The following is a 16,435-nucleotide window of genomic DNA, read 5'->3' on the forward strand; positions in this document are numbered from 1 at the left end:
CCATAAGCACAAATTTCATAGGTCCATGTAGTAGGAGCCTGCTTTAATTGTCATGTTAAAACTTTAAGTCTTCTTCCAAACATCATCGAGTGTCTTGATCCAGAATCTGAAATGTCGGCTTTCCTGCTCCTCTGATGCTGCTTGGCCTGCTGTGTTCATCCAGCTCTACACCTTATCTCAGATTGTCCAGCATCGGCAATTCCTACTACCTCTCTTTCTTGATCCAGAATCTGTTCTGTTACAAAAGGCCAGAGTGTAACATGTGCATTTTGTCAGCAAAAGGTGCCAGAATTTTAACAACTGAAAACGCTCAGGCAATTCCAAAGCAAGTAAAATTTTCATTTGAGTAATTATGCACGACTAAGGACCCAACTAGTAGAATGGCTTAGCTATGTGGGCAGTTCAGCTGAAACAAAGTACTTTTGATCCAATCATTTACAAATAGTAATTTATCAGTTTATCAATACAACAACTGAAGGCTCTTTAGATAACTAATAATCATTGCACAGCAAAAAATTGAAAACCATTAAATTGTTTCAATTTAGAGGGATACATACTAATCAAGCAGCATACAATTCTAAGTTGCATGTTTTCAATGAATTATATTGGTTTTGGTTGTTCACTTAAGTTACCACCATTGCATTTCTGGCAATGACTGTTCTGTGCACCAACACATTCTGATATCAAGATATTTTTACAATGTGTCCTCTGGCTAGTCAGTAATTTATATACATTACAAATCAAAGCAAACACAAAGCTGTAAACAGATCTTGTTTATTGAGATAAATACAGACACGCTGCATGAACTTCATAAACCTGTATTGTAAGAATTCAGGATGAGCAATAAGTTGAGATTGCATGGTCTTCTTAAGAGGCAGCTATTTCTGTATTACTTGATATACCTGAATCCGTCTGTCTCAGAGACTGAGTAAATTATAACATGGTTTGGTAATATGCTAAAAAGCAAATATAGAAATTTTACTGACTCATTTATTTTAATATGTTAATTAATAAGACAAGTAAAAACTGGATGAATACTGACAAGTTTAATACTAAACATTGTTATCAGACACAGAAATTGCTGGAGAAATTCTGCAGGTCTGACAGTATCTGTGGAGAGAAAGCAGTGTTAATATTTTGAATCCAGTCAACCTTTCTCAGTTCCTTCAGAAAAGTTAAATCTGCTTTTTGTCTGCAAATGCTGCCGGAACATCTCCAACAATTTCTGTTTTTGTTTCAGATTTTCAGCATCCACAGTTCTTTATTGTCTCATTATCCCATTTTTCAAGTTCAAATAGCAGTAGTCTTAGTTCAAATGGATTGTCACGTTAAAGGTAAGGCTCACAGACACTTGGGTGCTTCAGAAAATGGGAAAATTTTACAACAATACAGTCATAACTCGATTGTTGTGAAGAGACCAATTCCATGCACCCTCCCTCCACTCTCTTGACAGGCGATACAGACCAACACTACTCATGGGGGATTCTCCAGTTTTTGGGTGATTTCACTGGGGTCATGAGGTTTTCTTTAGTCGCCTGTCCCAATAACTTTGCTTTCAATTGATTCCTACAAATTTAAATGTAATATAAATTTCTTAGTTCATTTTCTGTCTGTGTCTTGGCAACATTAACTAGCTGAAGGAAGTCAGATTTCTGAACAGACAAATAGGAAACTCTGTTCTGTCACAGCAAGACAGGCAGCATCTGGAAGAAAGGAGCAACCAGCGTTTCTGCTATTTCCTAAAAAAAACCCAAAATGTTGACTGTTCCTTTCCTCCAGATACTGCCTGTGTTCTCCCAAACTCCTGTTTGTCTATCTTTGTTCCAGCATCTGCATTATTTTTTATTCTGATCAGATTTCTGAACAGTTTTTCCAATGCTGAATGGCACATAAAAGACCATCAAAAAATTAATTATCTTTCTCTTCATGCATGCTTTGCTTTTGTTTAGTATAATCTTCTCCAAGAACACATGCAAGACCATTCTCAATTCCTGCTGCTATTCCTTCAAGACTAGCACATTGACATGGAGATTTTGAAATCACAAAGAGGAACTTATAAATCAGAGAATGCAACTTCAAAGTAGGAGAATCTCCTACATGCCAACCATGAACTCAGCTATTTGAGCACAGTATTCCAATTCTTTATTTTAAAATATTCTGATCACTTGAGATTGTTTTCAAGGAATTTCATACAACAGTTTCAAAGGAAAATGCCTGCCAGATACCAATCTCACTGATCTTAATTAGGCGCTGTATCAGTTGGAGTCATTGAAACATTTCTTACCAGGCATTTTTAACATACCAGGAAAAAAAAATTGCAAGTATCCAAAAAATAGTTTGTTCAAAGCCTCCAATATTGATCAACATATTAGTTGACAGAAATTAGCTTGCAAAGCAGCCCAGTCAACTCAAACTCAATGCCCATTCTTCGTCAGCTCTTCATATGCCTTGTGATGACCTGTGGATGATGTTCCTTGTCTGATAATGTCCATGTGAACAGAAACTATAGTGGCTCCAGATCGTGGGTGAGATTATATCTCCATCAAGCGATCATTGCCTACTATCACTTCATTCACATGTTTTGCTGCAAGAACAAAGGGAAAGAAGCAGTGAGCATGAAGAAAATTTAAAGTAGAAAGAACTTCATTCTACAACATTATCGTTCTGTAATAAGCCTTTTACTTATTGCACCTCTACTTGAAGATATAGTATAAACACCACATTTTTAATGCACGGCTCTGTGAAGCCAACATCTAAGCAGTTAGATAGTGACTTACAGTTTACCATCAAGCTTTGTTTACATTTTAAACCTGACAGGCTGACTGATTAGTCAAGAAATGAATCAAAGAATGGCTGTCACCTATTTTGTGGAGTTGATATAGATGCAAATATGTCCATGCTCCCTGTATCTGCAAAGAACAACGTCCTGTATATTAATATGTATAGCTTCTAGTATGGGCAAATGTGCCATACAATTAGTCTGACTGACAGTCAATCCTAAATGAGTGGTCACCATAATTCTTTGCACACTCAGGATTATTTAGGACATCTGTTTAATTAGAGAATCACAACTAATGCAAGCGATGCTCTACCAATCAGAATCCATTTGCCAACCAATCAGCACTTTTTCTCTCATACACTATAAGTGCTGTTTTCCCTTTACACCAGCATTTCTTGCAAATTTTCCTAATGAGAGCAAGACAAGAATCGGTGACAAAATGTGTTTTTTTTTCCAGAAAAACTCAAGCTCTGCCAAACAAACAATGATTTAAGATTACATTCATCTCTCTTTCAAGGGAGAAGGATCATCAAAAAGCATTAATCAAAAGTCTATGAAATTTATTTGACTGATCTCACCTTGATGGGTTTGCCTATTATTAGCCTTTTAAGCTTAAGATTATTCCTGCTGTGTCAATTCATTACTCTATCAACTTTTAATAAAAGTAAAGGTGCTTCTATGTGGTGTTACCACATAGCCTGCCAGTACACACCCCCTGTTGTTAGTCACTAACAGTCTCCATTAACAACTATTCACCCTCCCAGCCTGATCGTTAGAAACTCCTTTGTCTATCCAACTGCCTCTCTCTCTCTTTGGGCTCTATAACCTATCGTTTACTCCCTACCCCACCTGCATATAAACTGATGTTTTCCCAGACACCATCAGTTCTGAGGAAGACCTAAAACGTTAACTCTGTTTTCTCCTGCACAGATGCTGCCAGAACTGCTGAGCTTTTCCAGCAACTTTGTATTTGTTCCCGATTCACAGCATCCACAATCCTTTTGGTTTTTAGAGGTGTTTCTTGACTGATCATGAGTCAGGTAATAATTTATAACTACTGTTTGGAGACCCTGCAGCCTCTGGGGGTTAATATTGAGTTCCAGAATTTTAGAATCTGAATACCTTCTTCTGCATCCTTTACTCAGCCACACATCCCAGATGTTGTGATGACATGGGCTGCTTTCAGCACAGCCAACCTATTTTCACCTACTTATAGCCCCAATATCAGCTTTTCTTTCTCCTTGGCACATCATGATCCATCCCTTTGTCTCCCAACTGTCACTCTCTCTGGGCTCTATCTCCACCTATCAACTCATCAACCTCATCACACTCCACACACCCAGTCATCAAAATATGTACAGAGGTAGTAGGAACTGCTGATGCTGGAGAATCTGAGATATCATGGTGTAAAGCTGGATGAACACAGCAGACCAAGCAGCAGAGGGGCAGGAAAACTTGATGTTTTTGGGTCGGGACCCAACCCGAAATGTCAAGCTTTCCTGCTCCTCTGATGCTGCTTGGCCTGCTGTGTTCATCCAGCTTCACACCGTGTTATCAGCATGTATACTATCTTTTCCTTGCCATTAGTTCCGAAGGAGAGTCACAGGACTCTCCACAAACACCGCCAGATCTGCAATTCTGTTTTTGTAACAATTTTCAGCTTCTGGTTTTAAAGATAAAAATGGTGTTACTGTGAAATGATCATTAAGATCAAAGAGGATGGGAGAAACAGTTATGAATAATTTAAATATCGTTGAACTGGTGATCGACATAATTGAGATTATTCTAGTTTAGACAGTGGAAGAATTTTTAACGTTATCACATTATGTACACGTCCAAGTCCTGTCTTTATCACAACCTAATTTTCATGCAATTATGGCGATTTTCAGTACCAAGTTAAGGCATGTCATGGAATTTATTCCAGAGCACTGAATAATTTGTAAGTCTCCAGACACAAGTATTTCCTGAATTCACAGACCTTGGAACAATAATCATTATCTTTGCAGGGCTAACAACAACAGTATACACCTACATCAAATTTATTTATGTAGATCTGCTTCATTATCTTATGAAGTACTGTAAATCATTAATAAGAAAGGCTCTAGTTTACAAGTCCCCTTGTAAAAGTCACTAAGTCAGCCTGAAATCCTGTTGTTTGACTCTGTAGAGGATAAAGACCTTGTACGCTTTTGCCAGAATGGACACTGTTTCTGGCAGATGTTAAGCTCATCTTGCGATGGATTGCGCTGGCTCAGGACAATGACCCTTTTGTGCGAAATTCAAACATCAGGACAACAGAGAGCTTAATGTAAAGCAAACTTCCCCTTACTTTGGGTAGGGAGGAAGAGAAATCTGTTTGCAAGCTCACGGATAAATTGTTGCTGCCTGTGATAGCTTTTAGTGTAAAAGGTTAGATCCCAGGCCAGGACCACCAAGGAACTCATTCCCTCAGGACCAACTGTTGCAGGTTGGCTTATGTGATTATACAAACATAATAATATTTGTATTATACAAAAGGATGATGAAAATATTGTCAGAAATAAATGATAATTTATCTAAGCTTTTCAACAGAAAGACTGACCAATAGTTTCATTCAACACTGCTTTCTGCAAAAGAATTTATTGATAAAATATTGTATCACTAATGTATCGTACTTTTATATATTTTCAGTTTTGAAAGGAAACCTTTGCATTACTCTGTTAACCTATCTTCATTGTTTACATTTGTTGCTTCACATAAACAATTCTTGCTCAGGGAACAAAGGCAAACTGTGCTTAGGTTTCTGTTCACTGTTGCTATGTAGTCATCTACATGAGATCATCACGTGGTTCGACACACACACAAAGATCCTTTCTCTCACCTTCCTTTTGGAAGAATCATATTTTATGGAAGTTCTTTTAATAATTTTGTTGGACAATTGCAACCTTGATGATTTTATAATCTGCAAAAAAAAAGGCTCATCTGTGCTTCACACCACACTAAACCTTTCGCTTTTTCCTATTTTCTCTCCTTTTCCAAAGATAAGGAGGAGAGAAATTAGTTCCGCAAATAGTGAAGCCTTGAGTGACACTACACAAACTTAACATCAATTCTCTGGTGGAAGATAAAACTGCAGGCTGCTACCCATGCAGGACTCTTTCCTGATATCAGTCTATTTATGAGGTTGGCCCAGTCAATTCCTGATCAATGGTAAGTGGTTAGAGTCTCTCTTAATGGGAGATGATCAGTGCTCCTTGTCACTTATCAGCCCGAGTGTAGTGCTCACAGTCATGGACTGTTACATTATCTAAGGATTGTATATTGAACTGAACAGTGATTCAAACAAACAGTGATTCTCCTTACTTTTGAAGTTTATAATGGAGCAAAGATGAGTGATGAAGCAGCTGTAGAAACTGGGCCATGGACACTGCCCTGAGAAAGTTCTACAATGTCCTGTGGCAGAGGTGACTGGTCTCCAACAACAAACAAACAACTTCTGTTCTGCTTGGTGTGGCCACTTTATTTAAGGAGGGATGTAAATGCACTGCAATCGGTTCAGAAAAGGTTTAACAGACCTAATACTTGAAGTAACAAAGTGTGGGGCTGGATGAACACAGCAGGCCAAGCAGCAGAAAGATGCTGCTTGGCCTGCTGCATTCATCCAACCCCACACTTTGTAATCTTGGATTCTCCAGCATCTGCAATTCCCATCATCTCTAATACTTGAAGTAAATGGGTTGTCTTATGTGGAAATGTTGGGACAGGCTGGGCTTGCACCTGCTGGAATTTCAAAGAATAAGAAGTGGCTTGATTCTCTTATGAGAGGCAACATCCTCTCCAGGTCTACCTTGTCAAGGTCTCTGAGGTCCATAACGTTTCAATGAAATTACCTCTTAATCTTTTAAATTCCAGCAGATACAAGCTTCTTGTTAATAAATGGAGAGCTCTTCTCTTCCCCACCATCCTGATTTCCATTGACTGCCACCAGATATTGTCATTTTACAATCACTGTGGGATGCCTGAGCAAACTGCACTGCCCTCCCCATCCAGCTGACCAGTCAGGCAGATCACAGATCATGCTAGTCTTTCTGTACCATGCTTTAATTTAAAAGGTATATCAAATCCAGAAATGTTACCGACGTACGCACAAAATCAATCACTACTTTTAACCCCAGCAACCTAATCCTTGGTTCTTTAGTCCCCAGGAACTCTGCAACCATCATAACTGTTACTCCTTGGTGAGAAGGCTTGCAGAAACAATTGTAAAATCTCATTTGATCAATAATTATTTTAAAATTTGAAATTTAGGCACTTAACCTTCATATGCTAACATCATGCAAGCAATTACATGCTATATTTGAACACCGGTTAAGAAGTAGTGATATGCTTTCTGACATTATGATGGAATCTGATTCCAACTAGCATGTTGCATAGTATTATCACATTGTGTGCCATAAGCTGCTCCCTGGGATGCTTCAGCAAACTTTCATACCTGACTGGATAGAAGTTTAAAGGAAAGTCATCACAATTCTAGATCTCATGCATCTGATGCCCGTGTCCTAGATAGTAAAGGTTGCAAGTTTCAAAGGTGTTGTTGCAGGAGCTTGGTGCATTGCTGCAGATGTACATGGTACACACTCCTGTCACTGTGCATTTGTGGTGGGGGAGTGGATGTTGATGGCGATGGATGAAGTGTCAATCAAGCAGGCTTCTGTCTCCTGGATGGTGTCAAGCATCTTGAGTGTTGTTGGAGTTGCATCCAGTGAGTGGAGAGTATTCCATCACACTTCTGACTTTTGCCTTGTTGATGGGGGACAGGATTTAGGAGTCAGGTGGCAAGTTATTCACTATAGAATTTTCAGTGTGACTGCCTCTCATAGTCACAATATTTAAATAGCTGTTCCAGTTTGGTTTCCAGTTAATGGCAACAATGTTAACAGTGGAAATTCAGCAACGATCATTTCCTGATGTGTAAGTGACAAGCCACATTCACACACAAGCCTGAATGCTGCCCAGGTCTTGCTACACTTAGATATTGACTACTTCAGTACTTGATAAATTACAAATGGGACTGAACATGATGCAATCGGTGAACATCAAACTTATGACGCAGAGGAGGTCACTCTGAAGCTGTCTTTGCATAGCAGATTTTGAAGCTGCACTGTTGTATGCCAGTCATATAAAATGATTTCATTGTTCTTAAAAGGGTTAAAGGAATGGTGAAGAAAGTAGTAAGGGCTGCTAATGTAGAGGAGCTTTAGGTAATTTTCAGAGGAAAGGTATCAACACATTGCCAGTGTCGGTGGCTGCAAGGAAGTCAGGTGGTCGTCATCCTGTTTCTGCCATTTTTTCATCCCAGTTTTCCTCAGCAGATGACGACAACTGTTATTGCTCTGCTCCTTCAACTGCAGTTCTCGCTACAATCAGAACACTGTGCAATGTATAATACAATGGAATGATGTAAGAGACACTACAATCAGCATATTGTCAGCATTTCTGTAACTACTCAGGCAGCATAAACTATGCTTCAAGAGTATTGTGCACCCGATGATTACCCTGATAGACAAAAGACCTCCTTGCTGACAAAAAAAACTTCTGGTGCCATGGCAGACTTTGGATGAAATGGAGAGGTGACCTTTACTGTGCAATAAACAGCAGAGTGTTGGCATTCATTAAAAGTAGATGCATTGGTTGATCTTGGAAAATACCGCATTGGTGATTTGCTTGTGGAAGCTGCTTATGTACCTGGAAAGAGCTGAATGTGTTCAGGGTGGTGTAACTTCGACAGCCACAGGCATAAAGATTGTTACTTCAGACAACAGCCAACATTTTGAGCGCAGTAAACTTTAGAGACCAGTTTGCTTGGAGAAGTGCAGTTTTAATTATGCACTATGCTTCAAGATATCCAGAGGACTTGGTCTTAGCTGAAAGACCCTCTGGGCTACTTAAAACAATCCACAAGCAGCTATTCCTAATCTGTTGTCTTCCTACAACTAATCCTGCAGGGTATTGAAGCTCCTAACAATATTACTTGTCTAACTCCATCTTAAATAATAAAACACAAATGACGCACACAATACACATTGTGCACTTATTCAGGGTAAATAAAGTGGCAAAAAAAATCAGAAACCTGCCATTCCTTGAGCTAAAAAATCAATAATATATTTATATATTATATATATTTTGTGATATATAAATGAATATATATTTAAAATTAATTATTATTATAGAAAAAATAATTAATATAATATAATTATATATAAAAGTACACTGCCACTCATCCAGTGGTTTTCTGCAGCAAACTCCCATGATATTTTTCTTGGTAGATTGAACACTGATGAGTTTGCGATGTGTTAAAAATGTCAAATTCCTAAGTAATATCACAGGACCTCAATGATACACATTTTGTATATTTCAAATTACCACCATGACTCCAAATAGCAATTCTATTTTATTATAGTTTTTATAGCATGTTTATTGCTTGGGGTGGGTCCAACTCCTGGAATCACGGTTGCTGTATGAGTGGATTCCTGCAAATGTGCAATGCATTTCCAAACTGGGAATTCTGCTATTCCAAGTTTTCCTCTTCATTTTTGTCAGTAGTTTCCCATCGAGGTAAAAAAACTTCCCATTTTTGCTTTCAATTTTTAATCTGATTGTCATTATAGTTGTGAAATTTTGAAGTACTAAAATGCATTGTAGGCTGGAAAAGAAGCTACATGAAAATATTTTGTCTCACATTATGTTGGATTTACACTGTTTCTGGGGAAATAAAAATCTATTTTAAGATTTTGCTATCCGGTAGAGTTTTAAAAGTCTAAAAGACAGTCATGACATTTGAATAATGTGTGTCACTCTCAGTCATTAGTAAAGAACCAGTGAGCACAGTAACTGGACTGCAAGCTTCTTGATTCCAATTATTTAACGAAAGCATAGTCTTCCTTGTAGTGAACGAAAGATTCTCTTCTCTCATTCCATCTCTCAAAAAGCAAAGTGTGCTACTTAGTATGTAAGTAACATATTGTGTCAACAGTTCCCATTATCCTGGGCATACATCAGAAAGACAAAAATGGTTGACCTACTGAAGTTGCAATATTAGACTGGTCCCAATATTTTGTTTTATAACTTCTGGAGTCAGGCAAAATTATACAGACTTTTAAAAATAAACCTTCTTGCTGATTATATGTTGGATTATTCAATTTGTTCAAAAACGTATGTGGAATTCCACTACCAACCTCAAGGGCAATTAGGAATAGGTGAAAAAATGTAGGCTTGCCAGTGACATCTGCATAAACAGAATCAGGCTAGCTGGGTGGAATGAACAGTTATACCTGACTAATGCTCACAGGCCTTTTAGGCAACACCAACACGACATGCGAATGATCTTGAATTAATTACTTATTGATCTCTGAAATTTTAATAAATTCTTTACAAGTAATCACCTAAATAAATACACCATGCTTCACAAAGATTTAACCTGCTGAGAACAAGAGCATATACTTCAAGATTTTCCATATTTAAAACAAAAACACTAGGCAAGGCAATTGAAAGACAGTGAAGCACACTAGAGAGAAGTTTTACTGTTCTCTGGACTAGCTGAAGAATGTCGTAATGGCATCTCTGCCAGCTGTCAAATCTATTTACTGTAAACCAAATGTTTCATTGTTTAATGAAGAAGTTAAATGCCCTGAAAACATCTTATCCTGCAATGTTTAAAATAATAAAGGATGTTTAAAACAACAAAGCTCTGAATATGGTCTTTAAATTGTAATTATTTGTATAATAAAATTCAACACATTTTCAATTAAACTAAACAGTGTTTATGCACTGGTAATATCTTTCGCAACATAGTAGACTATGGGGTAAACATGTAATAAAACAATTCAACATTTTAATTGCACTATTAAGCATTCAGCAAAGAGATATGTATTCGACAGCTGGCAGGATGTCAAGTCTCATTCTTTGGCAACCAGATGTGGGAAAGAAAGCAATATCAAAACATTTAGTACTCTATTTAAACTGAAGAAACAAAGACCGATTGCCTGATCTCAGTGAGGGCTATTAGCAGAGTGCTCAATGAAGCCAAAGCAAATCCTTATAGAATGGAGAAAGGAAAGAACAAGCTGTGGCTCATCCAAAGAGATGCAGTGGCAGATATTATTTTTGTTCTCCTTATAGGGGGTGCAGAGACAGGAGAACTCCTTGCTCCGCCAACCTGACCTTTATAAGCGGCTGCCTGCACTTTCAATTTCTGGCCGACGGCTGCATCCTGGATTAGGAGTCGGGCTAGGTGACCCCAGAGAAGCTAAGAGGCTGTCTGACTCCCAAGAAGGAATGGGAAGGACTGAATGTGGCCTCTGGCGCAATGCTGAAAGTTTTTAAAAAATTGGCAAACATTAGGGGCGGCACAGTGGTTAGCACTGCAGCCTCACAGCACCAGGGACCTGGGTTCGATTCCAACCTCGGGGAGACTGTCTGTGTGGAGTTTGCACATTCTCCCCGGGTCTGCGTGGGTTTCCTCCAGATTCTCTGGTTTCCTCTCTCAGTCCAAAGGTGTGCAGGCTAGGTGGATCGGCCATGCTAAATTGCCTGTAGTGTTCAGGGGTGTGTGGGTTACAAGGGGATGGGTCTGGGGGGGGGATGCTTCAAGGGGCAGTGTGGACTTGATGGCTGAAGGGCCTGTAGGGAATCTAATCTAATTTCCCCTGTTCTTACCCCTTCAGTCTCTGTCCATATTTCATGCTGACCTAGAATCCTGCGCCCATGGCCACTCGTAATCCCTACTCTAACCTACATGCTGTGCCCACCCTCCATAGCCCCCTCATATATCCTGCGCAATCTTATGCCTGCTTACTCAATTCCCAAATGCCAACAGCTGGCTCAGCCAATAATGTCCACATCCAGTAAATGAATAAAAAAGTCCTAAGTTGTCAAAGCAGATATAAGAAAAAGTATAATTCTGTTACATAAATTTCTATATTGCAGACTACACTCTGTTGAGAAAAAGATTTTTTTTTGTGGATTTACAGTATGTCAGTGTGAGTCACTAGGTTAGCATTCATTGCCCAGCCCAAACGGTCCTTGAGAGGGTGAGGCTGAGCTGCTTCTTGAATTGCTACGATTCATGTGATTTAACTACATCCATAGCAATATTAAGAAGGGAGCTTTAGGATATGGATAGTTCCAAGTCAGGACAGTGTGTGACTTGGAGGGAACTTACAGGTGGAGCTGTTTTCATGCCTCTGCTTCCCTTATCTTTCTGGGTGGTAAAGACCATGGGTTTGAAAGATGCTGTCAGAGGAACTTTGATGCATTGTTATAGTGCATCCTGTAGATGGTATATTCAGCTGCCATTCTGTACCGGTGGAGGGGTAGTGAATGTTCAAAGTGTTGGATGGGGTGCCAATCAAGCAAACTGCTTTATCTTGAATGGTATCAAGCTTTGCAAGTATATGTGGAGTTGCACTCATCCAGACAAGTTAAGAGTATTCCGTCATATTCCCGACTTGTGGCATTTAGATGGTGAAAAAGATCAAAGGAATAAGGAGTAAGTTACTTGTTGCACAATTCCTATTTCTGATCTGCTTTTGTGGTCACAACAACATTTGTACGGCTGGTCTATTCTACTTTCTGGTCAATGGTAACCCCTACGTTTTGAGAAACGGGCAAGTTCCTGGGGGGGGGGGGGAGTATGCATCATTTCTACACAATATTCTCCACAGCTAACCATCCTAAAGTGTACCTGAACACCTCCCTCCACCCCTCCTCACACACACAAAAGATATGAGACTCATCCTGTAGCCACAAAGAATCCCTGACCCCCAACACTAAGGTCTTCAAGACCAAATCCACATGACCACCGCAGCTTTCCATAGGGGTGCCTTGGCTATCCAAACAAAATGTATTGAGAACTGACCTACTCTTACTTGTCTAATCTCCATACTCTGAATTTCAGACACCAGGAACTCTAAGATCATATTGTTGTGGAGGTAGCAAATCGTTGTAACAGCCAACTTATTCCAGGAATGGCATGCATGAATCGTGAGCTGCCCCCATGAAAATGAGAGAAGCTGGGTTCAAGGGCTGGGCTTGCAATTTTGGACAATTCCAGTATTTTTGCCAAGACTAAGGCACTCTCCTGTACAAAGAATCATGGTAGTGAATTTTCCTTGCTGTATTACATAGTAATTGGGTGGGAATGCATGTTAAAAAATGCACGTATGCGTACATTTTGCATTCTTAAAGACATGCAATCTACGCAATGCTTTCTTTTCTAATGTAATATTTCACAAATTTAATTATTAAACTTTTTTTTAAAACTTGAGTATGCTAATTCAATGCAACAGTTTCAGCCAGAAACCTTATCATAGAATAGAATCATGGAATCCCAATAGTGCGGAAGCAGGCCATTCAGCCCATCAAGTCCACACTGACAGTCCAAAGAACATCCCATTCAGACACACCTTCCTTACCATATCCCTGCAACCCTGCATTTGCGATGGCCAATTCACCTAACCTGCACATCCTTGGACTGTGGGAGGTAATTGGAGCCCACAGAGGAAATTCACGCAGACAAGAGGATTTTACAAACTCCACACAGGACAGTCATCCAAGGCTAGAAGTGAACACAGGTCTCTGGTGCTGTGAGGCAGCAGTGGAAATTAAATGTTATAAAGAGCTGAGGGAAATATTCATCTAAGGAAACTGATTCAAAAGAATACTTAAGACTTGATGAAATGTTTTGCATCTCAGCTAAAATCGCCATAATTGGAATTCTGGAAAACTTGGTCATCCCAAACCTAGAAACAGAACGTCTGGCCAGTTTATGGAAAGGCCAGATGGGAAAGAAAGCAGTAGCTAAAATATTTTGTAAAATTAGCTTTACAAGTCGGGGCTTTTTTATATAAGCTCTATACATTTTCCACTCAAGGATGATTGCTTACATTTAGCATCCACACGCAGTGTACTTCCGACCAGACAATCCTTGACATCAGCTCCTTTTTCAATAACCGCTCTAGAGCAAATAACGCTACCCTGTATGCAGCACCTGCAAAATAAAAGTGTTTAAAAGTTATCTTATTTTGATGACATACATGCTTGCACACAATCACAACGCCTATAAAAATATATGAAGGAATGCTGAGCAGAAGCCAATGCATCCCTGGCTAAGCTGTTCAAGTACAGCCACAACATTGACGTTTATCTAATAATATGGAAAATTTCCCAGGTATGTTTAGTCTACCAAAAATAAGCAGCAATTTCAATTACCATCCAGTGGTTGACTCTGGATCATCAATAAAGTGATGGAAAGTGTCATTAATAGCATTAGTTTGTTTACAATGCTCAGTTGGAATTTCTGCCAGGGCCACACACCTCTACACGATCTAAAAACCCGTTGACAGAGCACAAGTCAAGAACAGAGATGTGAAATAATTGCTCTTGACAGTGGAATCAAGGGGACCTCACAAAATTGAGGTCGAAAGGAAGCATAGGTAAATGTTCCACTGGCTGCAGTCTGACTGAGGCCAAAAGAAGATGGTTGTGGACAAAACATCTAAGCCCAGGCATAATTCAGGAGTGTGTTGGAATACACCCTACTTGGTTGGATGAGTGCAGGTCCAACAACACTCAAGAGTTTGACACAATGCAGGAAAAAGTAGCTCATTTTGATCTTGAACTTTCCATCGCACATGCTGATTACCAGTAGCAGCAGTGTGTTCCATCTACAAGACACAATGAATAAATTCTCCAAGGCTCCTTTGACAGCATCAGCTCACCCAGTTCTTCCAACTGCATCTTCTTAATCCAGGGTCACTACCAAATCAAAGGGCAAGGACAGCAGGCACATGGAAACACCATCACTTTTAAGTTTCCTTGCAAAACACGCAAAACCCGACTCAGAATGATGTCACTGTCCCTTCCCTGTCTTTGGATACAAAACCTGGAATACTCTTCCTAAAATATTCCACATGTATCAATGCTGAGATGGACCGCAGCAGTTCAAGGTGGCAGTTCAGCTGCCAATTGAGCAATTAGGAGTGGGAAACAAATGCTTTTCTAAGCAAAAAAGAAAACATACGCTCAAAATTAGCAACCAAACTGCCCATCTACTATAACCTAATCCTATCCCTACACCTTTTTGTACCTCAGTTTAGATTTCATACTTATGCAATGTTCAACCCAAACATAAATCTGTTTTTCTCTTGCAGATAATAATGTATATAATGTATATATTACATAGATATAAAAACATCGTGACCTTAGCTTTCATGAATTCTGACAAAGTGTTCAAAAAGTAAGAATTACGTTTCAAAGGTTCAGTTTCCGTTATTTGCACGTTGCTTGATCTAATCTGTATTACCAGCATTTTTGTTTTCTTTTATTTTGCTCATCCTGAATTACGTAACATAAAACAATTGCCCTATAAAACAGTTGCATGCATCATTAGTTCATTAAACTAATTGCCTTGTGAGTAATCCATAAACTTTCATGTGTCACGCTGAATAAAATGCAGACGAAGCGTATATACAGTTTAATGAAGGCCTTAAAAACCTTGCATTAAAAAGTAATTATTTCCATCCCTTGCCTGTACTATGATATACAGATGGGTACAACTTTAATACTTTTAAAAGGAGTGTCACCATTCTTGTTAGTGTAATGCATTTTTAAAACATCCTTTGCTTCAATGCAGCACCTTTGATTGCAACAATCCTGAGAGAAAGACCGCATGCCTTACAACGGAATTCTGTAATTGATATCTTTGAACTTTGTGAACTTGAAATTATCACAATTTTGCATTGGGTTCCAAACTCACTCAGTAACTTCTATTCATTTAGCCCCTCTAAGTCACATGGTGCATCACAGTAAAGACAGATAGAAATTGACATCATAGTAAAGAATGTTTGGATGAGTTTGGCAAATATTTGAGGAGATATTCTAGCAAGCACAGAGTAGATACATTCCAACAAGAACATTTCTAAGAGACAGACACACCACTGTGACTGAAAAAGTCAAAGACAGTATCAAACTTAAAGATATATAATCGTGCAAAGATAAAGGGCGGATCAGAAGATTGAAAAGAATACAAACGATACAAGTCCTAGCAAAAGTAACTCTTGGGAACCAGCAATGGAGGATAAAGAGGTGGCAGACAAATTTAATAAATATTTTGCATCAGTCTTCACCAGTGATGATACAAGTAACATCCTGGAAATGGCTGCAAATCAGGAATTGAAAGGGAAGAAGAGCCTTAACATAAATTACAAATACCAGGAAAGTAGTATCAGAGGTAATGGGAACTGGAGATGCTGGAGAATCCGAGATAACAAAATGTGGAGCTGGAGGAACACAGCAGGTCAAGCAGCATCTTAGGAGCACAAAAGCTGACGTTTCAGGCCTAGACCCTTCATCAGAAAAGCTTTTGTCAGCTTTTGTGCTCCTAAGATGCTGCTTGGCTTGCTGTGTTCCTCCAGCTCCAAACTTTGTTAACCAGGAAAGTAGTATTGAGTATACTGTCAATACAGCAAGGAGTTGGAGGAACACAGCAGATCAGGCTGCATCAGAGGATCAGAAAAGTCAACGTTCTGGGTTGAGACCCTTCATCAGGACCTGACCTGAAACACTGACTTTCCAATTCCTCTGATGCAGCCTGACTTGCTGTGTTCCTCCACACTATTG

The 16,435-nt window shown here is 39.1% G+C and overlaps 1 protein-coding gene across 4 annotated transcripts in view; it reads right to left on the reverse strand.

The window, feature by feature from the left end:
* Positions 1–758: 758 nt before the first annotated feature.
* Positions 759–16,435, reverse strand: part of eif2b3 (eukaryotic translation initiation factor 2B, subunit 3 gamma) — a 135,682-nt gene continuing 120,005 nt past the window's right edge. For all 4 annotated transcript variants that reach the window (XM_048540011.2, XM_048540012.2, XM_048540013.2 and 1 more), the window contains 2 exons: positions 13,702–13,805; positions 759–2,584 (listed from right to left, as the gene is read on the reverse strand). In XM_048540011.2, coding sequence (XP_048395968.1) covers positions 2,532–2,584; positions 13,702–13,805 — 157 coding nt within the window. In that variant the 3' untranslated portion in view covers positions 759–2,531. The remainder of the gene's footprint in view (positions 2,585–13,701; positions 13,806–16,435) is intronic.

This window comes from Stegostoma tigrinum, chromosome 8 (genome assembly GCF_030684315.1).
Source record: "Stegostoma tigrinum isolate sSteTig4 chromosome 8, sSteTig4.hap1, whole genome shotgun sequence".
NCBI classification, from domain to species: domain Eukaryota; kingdom Metazoa; phylum Chordata; class Chondrichthyes; order Orectolobiformes; family Stegostomatidae; genus Stegostoma; species Stegostoma tigrinum.